General features: G+C 38.8%; 1 protein-coding gene across 2 annotated transcripts; it reads right to left on the bottom strand.

Moving 5' to 3' along the window:
- Positions 4,381 to 20,261, bottom strand: GOLGA5 (golgin A5). Of its 2 annotated transcripts, none has more exons than XM_021402582.1 (13): positions 20,148 to 20,261; positions 18,733 to 19,345; positions 16,095 to 16,316; positions 15,110 to 15,329; positions 14,452 to 14,575; positions 13,462 to 13,665; positions 12,150 to 12,320; positions 11,366 to 11,494; positions 9,429 to 9,527; positions 8,183 to 8,408; positions 7,123 to 7,228; positions 6,853 to 6,916; positions 4,381 to 5,328 (listed from the first exon to the last, which is right to left on the bottom strand). In XM_021402582.1, exons 2-13 carry the CDS (start codon positions 19,295 to 19,297, stop codon positions 5,248 to 5,250), a joined length of 2,211 nt encoding a protein of 736 aa, XP_021258257.1. In that variant the 5' UTR covers positions 19,298 to 19,345; positions 20,148 to 20,261; the 3' UTR covers positions 4,381 to 5,247. The 2 variants fall into 2 exon arrangements, with proteins under 2 accessions (XP_021258257.1, XP_021258256.1); XM_021402581.1 differs by having other exon boundaries at positions 20,054 to 20,203.

Below are 20,280 nucleotides of genomic sequence, written 5' to 3'. Positions count from 1 at the left end.
CCTACCATGGAGGAGAACTGAAACCAAACTTCTACAGGTCAATGATACTGCAAAGACATTTTTGCAGCTATGCTTGGAAAAAATACATGGAAATTGATACTTCTATACTGCTGCTGACCTGAACCCATTATCAATGAAAAATGACAAGTCATAGAATCATAGAATCATTTGAGTTGGAAGAGACCCTTAAGGGTCATCTAGTCCAACTCCCTGGCAATGAACAGGGACACCTACAGCTCAGCCAGCTCAGAGCCCCGTGCAGCCTGACCTTGAATGTCTCTAAGGACAACCTTGTTGCTCTGTTTACAGCCCCATACAGGTTGTGCTCACACGTCCCCAAATAAAATGGCAGCTGTATGGCTTCTTTTTATTAAAATATTTTTTTCATAATTGATCTCTGTGTGAACCCCTGTGAAATAGCAGATGCAGGAAGTCCGAACCAATGCTTTCAATAACTTTAGATTAACAATAGTCACATATAACTGATACAAGAGATCACACAGCTCTGCTGCCTTTCTGAAATAAAGGCTGTAGAAGTTCCTGTGTGAGCAGCTTGTGGCCAGTTGAATGTCACACCAAGTTCAAAATCACGTCCCACCAAGTCAGCAGGGCGCAGAGGAATTAGGGCTCTCAAGAACAAAATGCAGACACTTCCCTTCAGTTGCACAAACAGGCCTTTAGGAGGTACCACTTGGGAAAGCCTCAGTCTGCGTATCCAACTTGCGGAAAACAATATGCAGTTCAAGCTAGGCTGGCTTTGTTGTACCAGGAAGCTTTGAACATCAGAATGAGCAGCTGGAAAAATACTCATTTCTGCTGTTGGTTTCATCTGCTGCATCTGTGGTGTGGGGAGAGGAGGGAAGGGAAAAAGCCTGCAGAGCTGTGGCAGCAGGAGGGAAACACGAGGCTCCTTCCCAGGGATGCTGCCGGGAGATGGCATGCTGACAGGCAGGGGTCTCTGGCAGCACCCACACGCTGCTGTTTTCAGTAATTAGAAAATAGAGTATGTTTTCAAATTAAACATTAATTGGGAATTGTTAAGCTTTCTTGCCGCTAAAGATATGAAAACAAATGCTTTCAACAAGCTTCTTAATTTTGTAAATAGAGTAATTCAGGATTTAATTATTGCTCAAATTTGCATACAAATAATCTATATTCCAGATTTCTGTGAGACACTGGTGTTGAGTTGATAACTTTCTTATAAGCTCTTAAGAAAACAAGTGCATTAGCATAAAACTGGAGAAGGTGCTATCTGTGATAAGGTTTCTCTTCAGCATGAGTCCTAAACCAGACTCCTTCACCTCATGAAAACAAAACAAAACAAACCATTAAACCAACATTCAGTCTAGCCCATTCCTACAAACCCATATCTTTCCTGTATCACAAAGTATTTTGCTGCAGTTGATCAGTCACAGCATTGGTACTTATAGGAAAAGAGAACATTTTCTCATCGTTCTCAAGCAGACCTGCTTGGCTTTGCAGAACATGTGATGCTCATCACATGCTGCTGCAAAGCTCAGACTCCTGCTTGCTTGTGTCCTCCTTCAGCTTCTCTTGAGCAAACATGCACCCAAACTATAACTTGTCTGGTTTGACATGAACCTGCAAATAAAAAATTTGCATATGCAACATCTGTCTGAAAAGTGTTGAATTTCAGTATAGGTATGAGGAAGAGCTGATTTTAGAAGAAAACTCATCCATGTACGATTCCCTGATAAGTCACAGCACAGAAATATTCCTTCTCTATCATCTTTTCCCATGTGAAGTATCTTACATGAGATTTGACCTGCTGGAATTCTAATCACATCACTAACAGAGCTCACAAATCATAAACCCAACAGCTTTGTTTTTCCTCTAGTTTGAGCATGTGTCTCTGTGCTCTCAACCCAAGCTTTTTCCTCATTTTGATTCACTTATGCCTTGCATCTGTTCAACAGACCGTGGTTTCCCACCTTCCTCGAGCTGCCTGTAGCATTGTGTGCGTTCTCTGAAGAGCTGAATAGATTGCACTTACTTCGGGATGCATGAGCATTTATTTTAAGTGATACTGGCAGGAAGCAAGCTTAGATAGGGAAAGATCGAAAGATTATTTGCGCTACTTGTGGAAGCCAGTGGAGGGTCTGGTTCTGCCAGTAGGCCAACTCCAGGTCCCTACAAGATACAGAAGAATCATAGAATGGCCTGTGTTGAAAAGGACCATACTTATCATCTAGTTTCAACCCTCCTGCTGTGTGCAGGGTCGCCAACCACTAGACCAGGCTGCCCAGAGCCATGTCCAGCCTGGCCTTGAATGCCTCCAGGGACGGGGCATCCACAATCTCTCTGGGCAACATGTTCCAGTGTGTCACCACCCTCTGAGTGAAAAACTTCCTCCTAATATCTAACCTAAACCTCCCGTCTTACCTTAAAATCATTTCCCTTGTCCTATCACTATCCACCCACGTGAACAGTCGTACCCTCTCCTGTATATACGCTCCCTTCAAGTATTGGAAGGCCACAATGAGGTGTCCCCAGAAGATTAAATTGATGAGTGCACATATGAAGGAAACTATATCTAAGAGGATGAGTTATGTGAGTGCATACACACAGATGCTTGTTACCATCAAGCAGGTAATTTTGTGAGCTACTATTTATCTGATATAATTTCTAGTTTGACAACATGTCTGCCAGCTTCCAAGTCAAGGATTTCTAAATTCTAAGACATAGGGAAAGATGGCAATGCACCAAGGAAAACCACTGACATTCTAAAGAATCCTCAGTATTTGCAAATAGTTATTCATTGAAATTGCCTTTTATGGCTAAATACCAGTAAACTGCAAACTGCAACTGATCAGCAAAGAAGAAGGGAGGCAAAGAAATACATTATAAAGTAACATCAGTGTCATTTATACTGATCAGAAAGTAGTAAATTAATGCCTGTGCAAGTGTTTCCCTCGTTACCTGCAGTCAGTAAAGTCACTTCCTTTCTGCAGGGTCTCAGTAACACAAGTGACCTAAAACAGCAATCGAAGCTCAAGGATCGGGTCTATGAAGTCACGGAGGGTTAAGCGCACCATAACATGATAGTCCCATTCTAAATAAGACTCAATGCTTGGAATATCCTTCTATCACTTAAGACGCAGGCTAACAGAAGCTCCTTGTTCATGCCAAAGCCATCTGCTCAGGCAGGCAGCCTCCTGACACCATTAGGAGTGCCGGCTGCTGGCCTTATGCCACCTCTGACCTGGTGTCCCAGCACGCTCAGCCGGCAGGTGACGTCAGGGACGGGCTGTAATCCCAGGCAGGAAGCATTCTCACCCTTCGACTTAAAAATTGACATTTATATACAGGGGGGTTCCATTACAGGGTCTTGTATGCTCTGGTACTGCACCACGTGCAGCTCATTAAAATGAACTATGGGGGAAAAAAACCACTATTTAAACAAAAGCATCAAGAAGTAGTCCTCTGTATTTCCTGTGTAACTGAAGCAGTTAACGCAATCATAATGGCTTTTCGTAGTTCTTTACGATTTAGACAGAGCTCTGAAGGTGTATACTTACACAAGCATAGCTTTTAGTGGTGCAAGTAAGCGTGTTTTCTCATCTCATATAGTCCTCCACACTGAGCAGCCCTTTGTCTGGAAAGGAATTCTGGCAACAACAATTCCTGCCAACTGCCAGCTTTCCCACAAGGTGGGAACATCCTGATTCACTTGGATTGGTAACATCACACCAGGTAGTGCCCTCAAAGTGCTATGCTCCTCTTTCACAAGTAGGGGAAAAAAAGCAGTAAAGATTGCTGTATATAATTTATGAAGGAGAAAAAAAACAAGCCACAAAAAAACCCTACATATGCAGAAAAAGGTTTTTACAAATGTCCATACCTGACTTCCTTCTATAGCAATCCACTCTTCCCAACGTCCGAGACCAGCTTTTGCATCAGAACTGAAAGCAGGCAGCAGGGAAAGAGAAAAGCGCAGCAAATATCACAGAGGGTAGGGACACCTTTTTTGAAAATTCTCTCTTTTATTACTTAGCCCATCAAAATATTCCAGTTTCTCTGCAGGATCTGAATCAGGCATTTTTCCGCCATAACATTTCCATAGGAGACAGCATGACAGGCTCTGTGTACAGGACCAAGGCTTAGCACGTGCAAGTCACGTGAGGGCTGAACTATACTCATCACAGTGACAAATCAGTCATCCTCGCATTACTCAGCTTTGAGCACCACGCAAAGTGACCTTGTATTGTGGTACTACTATATCAAGAATTGATAGTTAAGGAGGCCACCGCCTAATGACAGAACCCTTAGAGTAGGTTTGGACTGATTTTATGGTTTTTTCAATAAGGATTTGATAAGGTGTGTTTATTAGTACATTTGGTAAGTGCGTAGACATGATAATTTTTTGACATTATACAAAAATCACGGAAATAGTTTAATTTAGGTATCTAAAGTTACAGAAAATAAATATTTCAGTGAATATAAGATTAAGACATATAGCAATAAGAGGTATACAAGAAAATGTCGTTAAAATACATAAATCCCAAGTGGAAAAGGAAATACCATTTTCCCTCAAGAGTTTGAACCTTCCTTTGTCTCCGTTTGTCTCTCTCTGATAAAGCTCTGGTACCAACATTTAAATAGGCAGCCCCACCATTCAGCTGAGAGGAATACATCTGTTGCACTAGAAGTACAAAGCTAAGAAGAATGTATAATATTTTATTTTTCAATGTATTTACAAAAAGATATTGCACCGATCCAGTCATTTTTTTTCAGTTTAACAAGTTAAGGAAAAGCCTGCTATTTACAAAGTTAAAAACAGAAGTGCAAAATAGGACTGAAAGAAACCCAGAAAGAATAAAGTTTATGTAATTGCTAAGTACAGGCTGCTATCTGACCATAGCCCACATCCTGTATTACCTAAAATAGTTTGTACCTTGTTTATCTGTAACTTCAGAAATCCTTGCATATCTCTACAGATGCAAGCTAATCTTTTACACTAACCATGAGAAGGTTTACGTAAAACGTAAAGGCTAAACTTAGCTTAACTTAATATGTTTATTTCACCAGGAAAGTGATGCTCTTTTAGGTAAATCGGTAAAGCTACGTAGTATTATACGTGTATTTAAAAAGTAGTGATAAATCAGGCATGATGGTTTTCATTCTTTGTAAACACCACGAGGAAATTTGCTGATATATCTGGACTGATGATCCTAAATACACTGCCAATCCAAATTACATTAGCACAGCATACGGTCGTGTCTCAGTCTATCTGCCACTGGGGCTATCGTGATGCATTTCTGGACTGTAAGTAAGCAGAACAATCATGACCCAAAGATGAAGCAATGCCTGGGAAAAGAGAAGTAAAAATTAACTCAGCACATACAGTTGTTGTTTATGGCAATGTAAATATGCCAACATAAGTTTAAAAAAAAACAAAACTGAGAAATATTTAAGCAAAATACTATTTTTACTTCTAATAACTAATTCTTACATGCTTAATGAAACGCTGAAGAAGCCATTCACAGAAAGCTAGATTAGATTTTACACCAACAGCAAAAATAAATCCACAGAATCAAGGCTTCTTTATGCCCTCTACCTTCTTTCCATCCACGCATGCCCCCCAGTAAATCTAGCTGTTCTCCCTGATACCCAGCCCAGCCCATAGACACCACATTACGTGACCTGCCCAGAGTGACTGGTAAGCTGATACTCCTGTGCCACCTGGCTGACACCAGACAGAGTAAAACTTTGAGTCTTACTTCCCTTCTCCCTACTACATAGGCTGTTTAGTGACATTTTTATGAACACTACAGAAATGTTAATCATCAGTCAAACTTCACTGAAATTACACAGTAAGAATACATTTTGCTGGGGTGCAACAAGAGAGATAACTGACAATGCCTAAGGCACATATCCTCGAAGAATAATAGCCAAAACCTGAACATTAAAATTACAACAGTCATAGCCAAGATTTCAGTTGAACAAGGCCCAACACAGGGCTGCTGTGCAACCATTACTGAGCAGCTCAGGCAGTAAAATTCTTCAGTGTCTCAGTCTAAAGCATTTTATTCACATATTCTGAAGTCTAAGTCATGAGTAGGAAGAAAGAAATCAGGAATTAAACAGCCCTGTTCCTTCCAGTACTTAACAGGCTGGAAGAAAAAATTGCAGGGGAAACTCGTCATTTCCTTTATTTACATGCATCTCTCTGCTTTACTTACTGAAACGGTGGCAGCTGTTCTCAGAGACTCTGTTCAGAAAAATTGTTACGTGTTCTGAAGCAACATATTTTCTTTCATTACAAAGACTCAGTGAATATTTTCAGTCAGGGCAGACTGCACACCTACCTTGCTACAGTTCATTTCAGCTAACAGACATCTGCCCTCCAGTGGAAAAGGAAGGGATCTCATTTTCATTGATTGCATCTTTATAATTTTTCTATTTTATCAATTTTTATCACCTACTATGGTAATATTCTACAATTTTAGCAAAAATAATTTATTTTTTCAACTAGTAGAGTAGCATGATTATTAATTACTGAACAAAAGTGGACGGCCAAATATTAAGAAAACCCATACAAGAAGTCAACTTTCCAAAATCAGTGCATGCAGGTCACAATATTATTTTCGATTCCCACTTCACTTTAAACAATCTTTTAAATGGTACATGTAACTGTCCTTAAGAATTCCATACTAAGAAAAACTGAAAACTGGCAAGAAACGTCATTCCAAAATGTTGTTTTATAAATACTATTTAGTCTACCAAAAAAACCCAAAGAGTTGTTAGTTACATAGTACGTTTAAGACGTACTTCATAAACTGGCAATAGAAGTCTTGAATTATATTCTTACTTTAAAGAAATCTTGCTTACCATATAAATTATTACAAAGATTCTTGCTATAGGATACCGCCTTAGAAAGATTCCCAGCCGAATGCTACACAAGAGAAAGAACAAAATGCACAAGTCAGCACTAAGCAGTAAATTCTTCTTCCTCTCATTCTAACAATCACAAACTCAAACTCCACGTTTGTTTCTGACCTGAATTTTACTTCATATATTCAAAAGTGAGAAAATTCAGAATGCAGACCATGAAATATCCTCTCCTAATCCACAGGATGTATTCTCTTGGCACACTCTTACCTGAACTGATCTATGCTACTAGCAGCTTTGCGAACTCTCCCATACATTCCTGCCACGTTGGTATCCACGTCGCTGAAAAGGACAGGAACATTACGCATACGAGCACCTACGTGAAGGGAAGAAACCAAAAAGACCTCATTAGTCTGCAACCAGCTGGAGTTGTTGGCTAAGTAAAAAGTAAATTATAGTTTATAACAAATATGTATAAAAAACATAAAAATAGCGATTCATCTGATTTGTTATTGCTATTTTGCTGGAGGCAGGGAAGCGTGTTGTAAGGGGAGGAGTCCTGATAAACTTACAATCGAATCAAGCATCTCTTCAACTTAGTACATCCAAAAATTTATTTTAGTTCACTGAACGGACATCTTGGTACTGAATTCTATTAAGTAATAATAATTCTATTATTAGGTACATAAAACAATGGGTTTGATACCGTCATCTTTTTTCCATTTTCTTCTATTTCTCATACAGTAAAACAGCACTTCTGATACTAACTTGTATACTCCAAACACTTACATTTTACTTTTACACTTTTACCATGCATCAACGTCATTTAAAAAAGATTCTCAGACTGCTTTGTGCAACTGAAAACAAGCCAAAAGGAAATATATTTCCAATCTGCTCGTTCTCCTGATTTACTTAATTCAAGGTCTATCTTTTGCAAGACAAGAACTGAAAATCTAGATCATCATTTTATACCTCTTACGCTGCTTTTCAAGAAAAACAGAAATAAAGGAAGAAATTCTGTTCAACTTGAACCCCAAAAGACAGATTTATTTCCACCTATGACAGGACTTGTAAATAAGATTGCTGTGTTAGTGCCATGGTATTAAGAATTAAATTGAATTAAGTTTACTTATCGTTTACAGACAAAAAGGAGCTTTTATTGAACTATTTTTGATATCGACTGCTGCTGAAAAAGTCTCTGCTATAAGCACCATAATTTCAGACCTCTCTTTTTCCCTTATGAACTTAGATCTTCAGAGAAAAGCATTAGGAAATACAGAAACCTGCACTGCAGAAAGGAGATTTTTAAATGTTATCATTCCTTATTTACCTTCGGTACCATCAATTCCTGCCATGTTAATAGAAGGCCCATTAGTACTACTGCCTTGGAAAGCCTTCAGCTGATGCTCAAGCCGTTCCAGTTGATAGACAAGTGAGTTTTTCTCTGTGCTCAAGCTCTCTAACATGGTCTGCTTCTGAATAAGTGTTTCTGTCAGCTGATGAAGGCGATTTTCTAATTCAGTTTGACTACTACTACTTAAAGCCTTGTTTGTGAGCTAAAAAACAAAGCAAAGGAAAAATCAGAACATGTTCAATATCTGACCAACGTGACATATTACAAAACTGATACACTCCCGAAATCTAAGCCCCCAGGAAGAAGTTACCACATTCGCAGGACTTCTATGGGATAATAATATCCAAACCATCATCAGTGAGCACTATGAAGAAGAAATTCGATTTCAACAGCTATTAAAACAAGACTTTCAGTGGGAGAAAACATTGTTTAAAAATGTATTCATGTGTTTTCCACTTCTAGTTCTATGAACATTTCCGTATGAACATAAGTTTGATCACAGAAATTAATACTATGTCTCAGAGCTGAGTTTAAATGCATGACAATCAAGATAATCAAGACCATCATACTTCCAGCTTCACAAAGAGAGCACGTAAAATATTTTCAAGCGAGGGAGGGAATGCTCAGTACAAACAAGGAGAATCTGCCCAAGGAGGTTGCTAACAATTGACACCATCAGAATGTTCCAAAAGGGATCAGACCAAATTAAGGAGAACAGTTCCTCAAATGTACTAACAGAACTCAGGGTCTCTAATTCGCCTAAGAAAACTGCAGATGCTGAAAGAGCGCAAGGGAGCAAAGACAGCGCCCAGGCTCACATTGCCACTACCCAAGACAGAAACCTATCTGTGGGCTAGGTGGGTAACTAGTCTGAAGGACATCTTATATTTCTATGCACAATTAAAAGAATCTCTGAAGAAACAGTCATGACCAAACACCAACGGCATTGTTTAGTTTAGTTTAGACCACAGCAGGTCTAGTTGGATCCCAGGTTATCCTCTGAAGACAAAAGCACATGTAATCATAAAATTAAACTATCTACTGTTTCACAGTTCCTTTCCTGCACTCTCCGCCCTTAAAATTCTACTCTGTTTTGCAAACAAGCACATGCTAACTCATTAGTAGTCCCTGTGTGTCTTCCGTATAGTTAAAGCAAATTAATAATTCTCAGCATCATTTCGTAAGTGAACGTAATACTTATTTTTCTATACAAATACAGTACCTGATTTCTGAGCTTCTGAATTTCTTCCTCTCTGTCTTTTATTCTGCTTTGCAAAGTATTCTTTGTTCGATATAATTCTTCCTCAGTATAACGGAGTTCCTATGAAATAAATCACAATCAAAGATTTTGTTTTCATACTTATGTAAGTACTTTGAAAGACATTCTCTTATCTAAGGTTACACATTACAACAGGTAATACAGTATAATCAGATATAAACTAACAATCAATATAATCTAAAAGTGTCTGGCTAGTATTAGGAAACAACAAGAAAGCTGAGTATGAAGTCAGAAACTAGAAGATCATAAAATCCTCTTGTGAAGACTGACTTAACAGGAATACTAGCCCAGACTAGTTTACTAATACTGACACGATTTCACTGGGAACATGATTTGTTGTCCTTGTATTCTCACTGTTTATTCTATTGCTATCTTCAAATGATAACTGTGTAACTTAAAGAATTAGGAAATACTGGGGGGGGGGGAAGAGAGGAGAGAAATCTCTGTTCCTAAAAGGAGGCCAATCATAAAAATAAAACAAAGTGGGTATCTTTGAATTTTAAAAAATCTTAGCATATCTATCTTTAACTTTGTGAATGTCAAAAGACCTTCCTTAGAAGTTTAAGATAAATTAACGTAATAGAGGGAAAAGGAAAAGCAATATTAGCAAGAGATAACTTACCGAACAGCAAAACTAACGGTAAGTTTTCTTACTCCCAGGATTTAGTGGCTGCATTAACTCCTACTTAAAGACCTACCGTATATATCTTTTAAATTACAACAGCCTTCTAATCAGTGTGCCACTTCAGCTATCAGCCACTACAGAAGACAGATGATCACATTTTTCCTTTAAGTCATCCAATATACAAGAAATAACCCCTACTTATTTCCCATTGTCAGCCTCAGAAACTTTACAGCAAGTTAGAGCAATTCTCAAATAGCACGGGACACTGTTGTATTAAGTATCAATACAATTACTTAAAAAGCACACATATGCATATGTCATCAAAAGGAATATCATTTTCTCTAACAACTGATAATGCTTTTTTTTAGGCTTCACCTCACTTTTTCTGTACATAGATATTAAAATATATCTCTAGAAATGGGAAATAGAAATTAAAATATATCCCTCAGAAGAGTAGGAGTAACACGATACAATCTGCCATCTGCTTTGATATAATAACCATCAACTACCTATCAGGAGCAGACCTCAACTTCTGCCTTTTAATTAGTTCAAGCTGCTAGCATCTCATTCAAATGTAATTTCTGAAAGGACAGATAATCCTCTAAGATAAATTGTTCCTAGCAGATACAGTATACTCACCTGCTTTCCTCATTATTAATACTCTTTACATGAGCTTTTTTATTTTTAAAGGAAATTTTAATAGGCTGCAAAACATTGGTCTGATCTACCTAATATTCCATTTGTTCACGCAAAATACATGAGGTTTTTTCCCCTCTTCCTAGCACAGAACTGCTTAAGTAGATGATACAACCTGGCAAAATTCACCAGTACCGTTTTATTAGCAATTTGTCTTATGCAGTAGTTCGGAATCCTACACAGAATTTGATCACAGCAAACACAACTGTAACCTTTATTATTGTCTAAGATTCTTGACAAAAATACAAGTTACTACTATATCCCTGTAGCTGGACTGTTCACCTGCTGAATAAAATTTAAGATCAATTTTGTTCACTCTCTGGGGTCTTGTTTATTCTTTAAAAAACAACTGAGATCTCTATTTAATCAGGATTACTGCTTAGTCCTGGTTGTACCTTGGCCTTATGACATTCACTAAAATTTGGGAAATTTCCTTGGAATACTAGAAGAAAAAATAACCCCAATACCAAATAAGCTACTCTCTCATGAAGCCGAATGTTTTACCGAAGACAACAAACGGACCTAAAATAAGACCCATCAGCTTTCAAGCATTCTTTACCTGCTTCTGCCGTTCTAGTTCAGCTTCTGCCTCCTGCTTGGCCATTTTATGTGCTGCTATTTGCTCTTGTAGGTCTTGAAGCTGCTCTCTCACTGACTCAGCTTCACTTACCTGCTGAGTCTCCATGTCCTGAAATGAACAGAAATGTTACCATTTCACTAACACTCAAACAGTACTACAGTCTGTCACAGGTAACTGCAAAAAGTCTCATCCCCAATGCTGATTCCAAAAAAAAATGAAAATGAAGGTCAATTAGAGACATCTGCTCATTTTATACAGAATATTTTTTTATTATAATATCAATAAGATAAATGCATTTTGTAAACATGAGAAGCCTTCAAGTGATCATTTTTTCCCTTCTGCTGTCTAGAGGCTAAAATTGTGCAAAGCAGGCTTGTGCACAGCTGCTGGGTTGAGCCAATTATGCCACAGCAGACTCAGATTACAGTTGCTTTGAGGATTAGTAGTAGCTCTTGCAGAAAAGGATATAGGTGAAATCTACAGAAGTAACCAGGCTTGTTTAGAAAGAATTACTTATTTCGAAATGAGAGCATAGTAGAGTGGGAAAAGAAAATGGTATCTATAATACTCCTCCCATCACCAGGAGAGAGGACATGAGAAGAAACTGGTTATCTATAAGCATTTACCCCACAACTGAGCAAAAGCAGGCTTGGTTTTAATACTTGTTTAAATACATATTAGAAGTGACAGCCCTAAAGTGCACAAGAGAACAGCCTTTTGTGCATGGCTAACTACACATAGGTGCACACATAACCATAGCTACCTGCAGCTCTGTTCTCATCTGCTGTATTTGTCCCATTAGCTTTTGTATTTCTTCTCTTTGGGTGTCACGTTCATGCCTCAGTTCCTCTAGTTCCATTGTGCTTGCAGTCTGGCTATCCAGACCTTCAATACCAGAGCCTTCTTTTAGGCTGTTTATCAGCTTTTCTTTAGACTGAAATAAAAAATCAAAATGTTATTGATAGCACTATTTCACAAGTGCTCAAACAAAACCCATCAAAAAAATTGCTCTAAATTTCCTATATAGACTTACAGTAAAAGAACTGCCTTATCTGTTCTTTCAGACAAGGCAAAAATAACTCCACATGTTTTAAAATGGAAAATGCTTCCCTACTGACAATTTCTCTGATTTTCTGTATGTCACAAGATGGGATGTACTGAAAGTCTGCGTTATCAGACTCCTCTCTTTAGAAGCGTGTGGAATGTTAAACATGTCACGGATAAAAATTCTGCCCTTCCAGCTAATGGAAGACAGAATACAGACATTGAAGACAAAGATTTAGTCCATCCTTTCTCCTGTCAACAAAGCCAAACAAGAACCCAAATCAGCAATACCTCTTCTGGGAAACAGAACAAACTTTTTTATTCAAAGTTAACCTTACGTTAGCTTGAAATTGATTTCTGATCTCATGCTTCTTGCATTCATCAACATGATTCAAATCCTCTCCTTGGTCATCAGACGAAATTAATTTATTCTGAACACATAAGTTTACCTTTATCAGTTTGCAAACTTGTATAAATAAAACTCAAATTAGCAAAGATAAGCATTGATACCTTTAATAATGGAAGTAGTAGATAACTCTGCACAAAATATGTAATTTTGTCATTGCTTATATAGTGCTAATCACACAGAACTTTTCAGAACGTATAAAAATATTTTCTTTGGTTTACACAAGCATCCACTATGCTTCAGACTTGAGCAATTTTCTTGACACAAGAACATTGGGTGCAGATAAATTGTAGGTCGCATTTGCTTATCTATCTGCTTAAGATCAGACTCTGGGATGCGGAACACAATGACAGATATTATAAAGTAAGTGCAGTGGTTCACTTGGATTTTTCTTTAAGTTCAGGACCTGAACTTCCATTTCATTATTTAAATCAATCTATCAACATAAATTTTAGGAGGTACAAAATGCAGACTAGTAGCTGTCTTAAACAGGTATCATTATTGATTCACCCCAAAATATATTACAGATCACATGGAAAAAAAAATGGATTAAATTACTTGAAGAACAACATCCTGACAAATCAAGGATACAAATCAAACTGAACGTCTTTAAACAAATGCTTACTTGGAGTATGCGAGTAGCTTTTTGTTTATAGTCTGCCATTTCCTGTTTTGCAGATTCTAGCTGGTTTTTAGTTACTTTGACTTGCTGCTGAAGCTCATCAGCTCGCTTTTTCTCATCTAAATACTTTCTTTCTGCAACTGTTATCCCTTCTGCCAAATTTTGACGTTCTGCTTCCATTTTACTTAGACGTGCCGCAAACTCATTCTAATAGCAATAAAGAAACAATACTTTGTGTTTAAACACAATCACAACTTTAACCTAGAAATAAAAAAAAGAGAGAATTTAAAAGCAACTATAATTGAAGTAACACTTTGTGTCCACTGTGTCCAGCTTGCATATACATTAGTGCTGTGTGGAAAGAAATTCTGCTAGCTTAAGGAAGTACTAAATGAGCACTCAGTAAAAATACGCATTTCTTTGCCACCAGAAGTAGATCCTTCTGTTTACATACGTTTGGTAAACAAAAAGCAAGCTATTCCTCATCAAAAATAAATGAATCAATCAGAAAGATATCTTAGTTTGAAGAAGAAAAAAAAACAGTAAGGATTTCCACAGATGTTATTATATATAATAAAGGCCTAGCTAAATGGGGAATGCATAAAGTCTCTAGCAATATAAGCTTCCACATTAACCACAGAAGTGACCACCCAGTCTAACATTCTTAAGATTACATATTAAAATTGTAGGGGCAGGGAGAAACAACATGGCATGGAAAATTAAATTGACTGCTAATTTAAAGTATGTTTTCACATGAGTGAAAAAAAAATTCCTTTTCAGCAGCAACTCTCAAAAAATTTAATCATAAAGCTTTCAAAATAGCACATAAAAAGTAAACTAGCATAGCAAGAACACTTAGTGCAGCAGAAGGCACATCTTTCCAAGAGCTTAGTACCCTGAACAGGAACTAGTCAAGGGGAAAAGAGAGCAGTTAGAACCTCACAGATTTGATCTCACAAGCAGTCAAACTCCTCCTTAGTCTTCCCATCTAACCTGCATTTGTTTGTAACTTTCTTGCTCTCGCTTCAGTGCAGAGTCTGCATCACGCAGCCTATCCTGAAGAGTTTGAAGGGCTTGATTTTGCAAACTGCTCCCTTCACTGTGGTCTTGTATTATTCTGAAAGAGTGATACAGATATTAATTGAATAAGAAATCTAGTATGATTTTAAGGTAGAAATATGACTACCTTTTAGGAACAGCCTTGAAAATTCACCCAGTAAATTAGTGAACATGGTTGGCTAATAACTCATGCAGTCCCCCTCTGATCTATATTCTGCAGCATCCAATAGCAGATTCATGTCCCAGTACAGAGACAAAGAAGTCTTTACATCTGAGGATAAGCAAATGTATTTTTCAAGACAGAAACATTTCTTCAGATCTTTAGCTTCAAGTCTCTGACAAAAGCATAAATATATTCTTTACAATTTATTGCAGTAATCAAGTGTTAACTGCTCTTATTCATTTGCCCAGTTTCTACTGCCAGCTACAGTGTAATGAGCTCAGAGCAAACTTCAGCGTTCGTATTTCAAATTTTGATACACTCTCCCCACATCAGTTTATTCATTTTTATCCTTAAAGACTAAACTATCTACATTGAATTTTCAAGCTTACTACTATTTGCAAAGTTGTGAAGTCTGAAATTATGAAGTACCGTGATTTTTCACTCTGCAATGCTTCCAAAGCTTCTGTCCGAGAACTTAAGAGCTGATCAGCTTCTTGCAAGCGTACTTTGAGCACAGCTAGCTGGGAATCCTTGGCACCAACAGCTTCCGTCAGATCATCGACTCGAGCTCGAAGCTCTCTGACCATCCTGTCATTCTTTGAATGGTCAACATTCCACTTTTCTACTCTTTCCCGGGATTTGTTCAACTCTACAAAGTAAAATGTTTATTTGAAATTTTTAAAAATAGATCATTACAAGGTTTTTGAAGTGGTCAGGATGTGCATACCACACTTCCTAAATGAAGAAATTAAATACAACCAAATTGAAGCAATACTGAAACTTTAGGAGCTACCAAAAAGTAACAAATGCCAGACTTTAGCTGTCAGATCATAACCTATTAAAAAAAAAAAAAATCACACGTGATCTCAAAACATATTTTCATTCTACATTGCAGCTGACAATCTGTCTTAACCCTTGCCATGAACTACTGTTGAATAGCCCTGTGTGAGCAAACCTTTGTAAACCTCTAATTCAACACTACAAGACTATAAGATCAACTTAAGTAACAGCAGACAAATACACTGTTAAAGTGATACCTGAGTATTTACTGAGACTTTGTTTTTAATCAAAGATCACATGTTAAACTTGAATGGAGAATAAATTCTGCAGCTCATACAGTTACTTTGCAAAAAAAAAAAAATCAGTCCCTCAGCTGTATGCATAACTGTAGTAGTTTGCCAGGTATTTTATTATTTGTTTTTGTATTCACATCTGTTATATGTCATTTCATGTGGCTTTGAAAAAAAAGCTAGCATAGCCATACAAAAATACTAAATCTGATATTTTTACCATCAACTAATTTATCTAGGAAGGCTTTATTATAAATATAAAACTCTAACATAGAAATAGCATTGCTTTCTAGTTTACTAGTATTTCCACAGTGTGTTACAGTTTAGTTTCCAAACTACAATACCTTCTTGTGTTTCTTTGGATCTCTGAATCAACGAAGCCATTTCTTGATTTAAAGATTGCACTTCATTTCGCAACAGTTGATTCTCTAGACGAAGGTTGGATAGCTCATGTGATTTTACATCATCATTAGCTGAAAGGCTAGGATTAGTTACTGCACTTAGTGATGAATCCTTCGCGCCATCCACTTGGGTTCCCAGTCCAGAATCTGAGCTGTCTGGAGTTTCTGCACAGAGAGATGCAAGTTAGAACTAATCTATCCATTTGTAGGTCTGCATCAGTGGTTGAACACACTTAATCTAATTTTTAAAAAAATCAAAATAGCTTATATTGGAATAGAATATCATTTTGATGTCAAACCTAAAGATGTAACTCAGCCACAAAGCTGTATGTTTTAGTTACCTTTACGTTAAAGAGCATTTTAAGAATCTTTAGTTGAATTTTCATCTTACTAATAATTCTGAATCAATAACAATTCTCTCAAAATATGCTTTTAAAAATCACTTTTAAAAAGCAATATAGGAATTCCTGATGTAGTCTGAACAGAAGTCACTTGCAGGGAAGGGGGAACCTACAGCCCTTCCCCAGCACACACACTAGTGCTTTGAAATTACTGCAGCCACTCTAACAGTCTTGATTGCTACGTGCAGACAGCTGGAAGTTTTGCACCAGTATTAAAAGAAAGCAACACTGCATGCAGTGAACAGCCAAGCAAACAATCAAAAACCATTACTTCTGAATTCAATGTGCCCCAGATCGATAACTGGGGAAAATCCATGGGGACAGACTACAGCAAATTCAATGCCAGACTGCAGTTTAGTTGTCACAGTGCCATTTACTTCACTCTGTGATTATCAGCCAATCTGCTCCACCTTCCTAGTTGCCACTGCAGCAGGTCTCATGAGCCAGAGCTCATCAAGGAGATGGGGCAGACTGGGAATTCCTAACAGCATACTAACAAGGAACCACAGTGACTGTAAAATTTGTTCCACCTTTTCTCATTTAAACACTTTCCTATTTAAACACTTATAAGAAGCGTTGCTTCCTTCCTTTTAATTCATTTACATAATTTACATGATTTTGAAATTATCAGACAATCGATCTTCATTCCTTTGTCTGGAAAACTCGAGAGTCTAATGAAGCTAACAAAGCAAGAAATTAGCCATTTATAGCAGATACTGGATTGCATCCATGGCAACGTACATACTATAACATTAATTACTTTCATGAGTAACTAACGGACCATTCCATCCATTTCAACAGTTGTTATAGACAACATTGAAATGACTGATACATACAATTGACTTCGAAACTAGCGTGCTCAAACTCTACATATTAATCATGTGCTTCCTCACTTGGCAGCTCCAAGATGCAAACTACACTCAAAAATCTTCAGAAAAAAATTTAATGGACCACACTAAGCAAAATAACTATGTTCCCCAAGCATCAGTGATCAAAGTACAATATGCCACATAGCTAAATTTAACATATTTGACTTCTTGACTTACTGCTGTCAAACGTTACCGAAAAGTTACAGACCCAGAAAAACAAAAACATTTACTTCTCAGGAAATGACCCCTTTTTACCCGTAAAACTTTTCAGCATACTTAATATGGTTAAGTCTTTTACAGTAAGGGTGGTGAGGCATTGGAATAGGTTGCCCAGAGATGTGATGGATGACCCATCCCAGGATATATTCAAGGTCAGGCTGGACAAAGCCCTGAGCAACCTGATCTAGCCGTGGATGTCCCTGTTCACTGCAGGGGAGTTGGACTAGATGACCTTTAAAGGTCCATTCCAACTCTAAGGATTCTATGATTCTGTGAGTCAAAAACTGGCACAGTGCAGTACATGCACAGCAAAGTACTGAACAAACAATATTCTAGCTGCACTATTAGGAATACAACTATTTGCTTCAATTTTATAGAGGAAACAACGGTGTAGGAGAGAGTATAGATTGGAGAGCCAGACAGAGTACAAAAGTTTCTAACAGGTCCACTTTCCTCAGTAGACACTTGAGTTTTTAACCACTTGGACTAGAAACTATTTCAGGTGTCCAGAGCAATGCATTACTTCTGGCAAAAACTAAGTTCTATCTATCTCACTCTCTCATGCCTGTAGCTCAAGAGCAGCACTCTCATCTTCCCACTGTCCAAGCCAAGCAAGTTTGACAGCTTGCCCATCTTCCATAGTAGAGCAGAGAGAAGCTCCCATTACATCAGCCAGCAATTGCCAGCACCAATGACCAACTGTAGTGAAAGTCACTTGCTCACATATGTGCCATCACAACAGGCAAGGGCCCTGGGCAAGGGAACAAATGCAGCAGCACCAGAACCCATACTTCCAAGTGGGACACATGGGTACTGATGCAGCATCACATCATGATTCAGGCAGGGTAAGGTAGCAATGAAGCACATAAAGAACAGAAAAGATTTAAGTGTTAAGTTATATAACTCGCCAAATTACTGTAGTATCTAAGATTATTCCAGCGATGAAAAACAGCAAGGACCATGCTGTACTACACATATCTGACATACTGCTGCCACTACATCTTCCATGAAGTGACAGAAAATCCGTTCCCTAGCCTTGCACTAGACATACAAGGATTTAAAATATCTCTAGATTCAATGTTATTAAACTACCATTGCTGTGGCTCCTGACAGAATTATCTTCAGTAGTTTTTGCACTCTGTGTACTAGTAGACACAGAACTAACACTTGAAGTCCGAGAGTGATTTTGAACAACAGGTGCCTTGCTCTTCTCTTTTTTAGAGTCCATCCTTCCATTAGGCTCTTTCTCAGAACTGTTGAGAAAATCAAACAGCAACTCATCATCAGGTTCAGACTTTTTTCTCCTCACAAAATGCGAGGAAGCTCTGGATGTGGAAACACTTTCAACTGAAGAAGCAACTTCTGAATTTGTTCTACGTGCTGGTTTAACATTTGCTGTTCCTGCTAAGATTGTAGCCTTTTGGTTTTTAATGTTATCAGCTGCTGAGGAGATGTAGGCTGCTTTGGATGACGTCTGATATTTCAGTTCTCCAGTACGCTGGGACAATTCAGAATATTCATTGGCAGAGTCCAAATTCTTGTTATCATAAACTGCATTGCTTGCTGCATCTTTTTTGCTCAGAGCCGATGCAGCTCCTTGATCAACTCTGTTGAGAAGATCCTCTGCCTTTCCAGCCAGATCAGCAAGCCAAGACATGATAAATGTCCGCTGATTAACTCCACATCAAAACTTCAGGAACATATGCTGCAAGAGACAGAATAATTTAAAATCAGACAGGCATTGAGAAGGCAAGAAGTACACGTTACTGAAAAACTGTGTTCATCTATTATTGCTGTAACTACGTTAACACTTTTGTCCTACTAACTTCGTATTTTGTTCTGATAACTGATGAAAATAAACCAAATCAAATTCTTAAGAAAACGCATGAAAGCATATGGCTTTGCCATCAAACCATATCTGTTCCTAGCATCAGCACCTGCTGATCCAGCCTGTCAGCTGACCCGCAGTGGCAACGGAAAATAAAGTCTACTTGCATCTGACAACAACCAAAACCAGGTAGAGAAGGAAAACGTGTCCAAATGCATATTACAGGAATGCACAAGACAAACATCCCTCAGGTGCCTGACTTGCAGATTCCATCACCTAGGTCAGAATGAGGGACTTCCCCCAGAACAAACCGCTGCCGTGAGGTGCCCCTGTGGCAACGACAGGGGACGAGGCGCACCTCTCCAGCACTCGGAGCCCGCGACAGGGCCCCTTCAGCAGGGGCAGGCCTGCGGAGGGCCCAACTCGGGGCCATAATGCCCCTGTGCCCGCAGCGCAGCGGCCGTGAGGAGAAGCTGAGGTGGCCGACCTCGCCCGGGCCTGACCCCTGCCCCCAGCCGCCAGCCCCCTACTCCCCACCCGGCGGCCCTCAGGAGCAGAGGAGGCCTCAGCACAGCCCAGCCTCACCTCCTCCCAACGTGGGGAACCCCTAGCCCAGGCAGAGCGGCGAGAGTAGGCAGGGCCACCACACGCAGGGAAGCCCCAACCCAGCGATGCCCACCTTCCGGCAGACGTGGCCACCTTCCGGGCCGCGCCGCGCGCATGCGCGGGAAGCGACAGCAGAGGTGTGAGGCAGCACGTTGCGCTAAGCCCCGCCCCTCCGCATAGGGGGCGTGGTCACGCCGGGAAGGGGC

Source organism: Numida meleagris, chromosome 6 (genome assembly GCF_002078875.1).
Source record: "Numida meleagris isolate 19003 breed g44 Domestic line chromosome 6, NumMel1.0, whole genome shotgun sequence".
Taxonomy (NCBI): domain Eukaryota; kingdom Metazoa; phylum Chordata; class Aves; order Galliformes; family Numididae; genus Numida; species Numida meleagris.
Note: the sequence above shows the minus strand (reverse complement) of the source record. Positions and strands in the feature narration are given on the sequence as shown.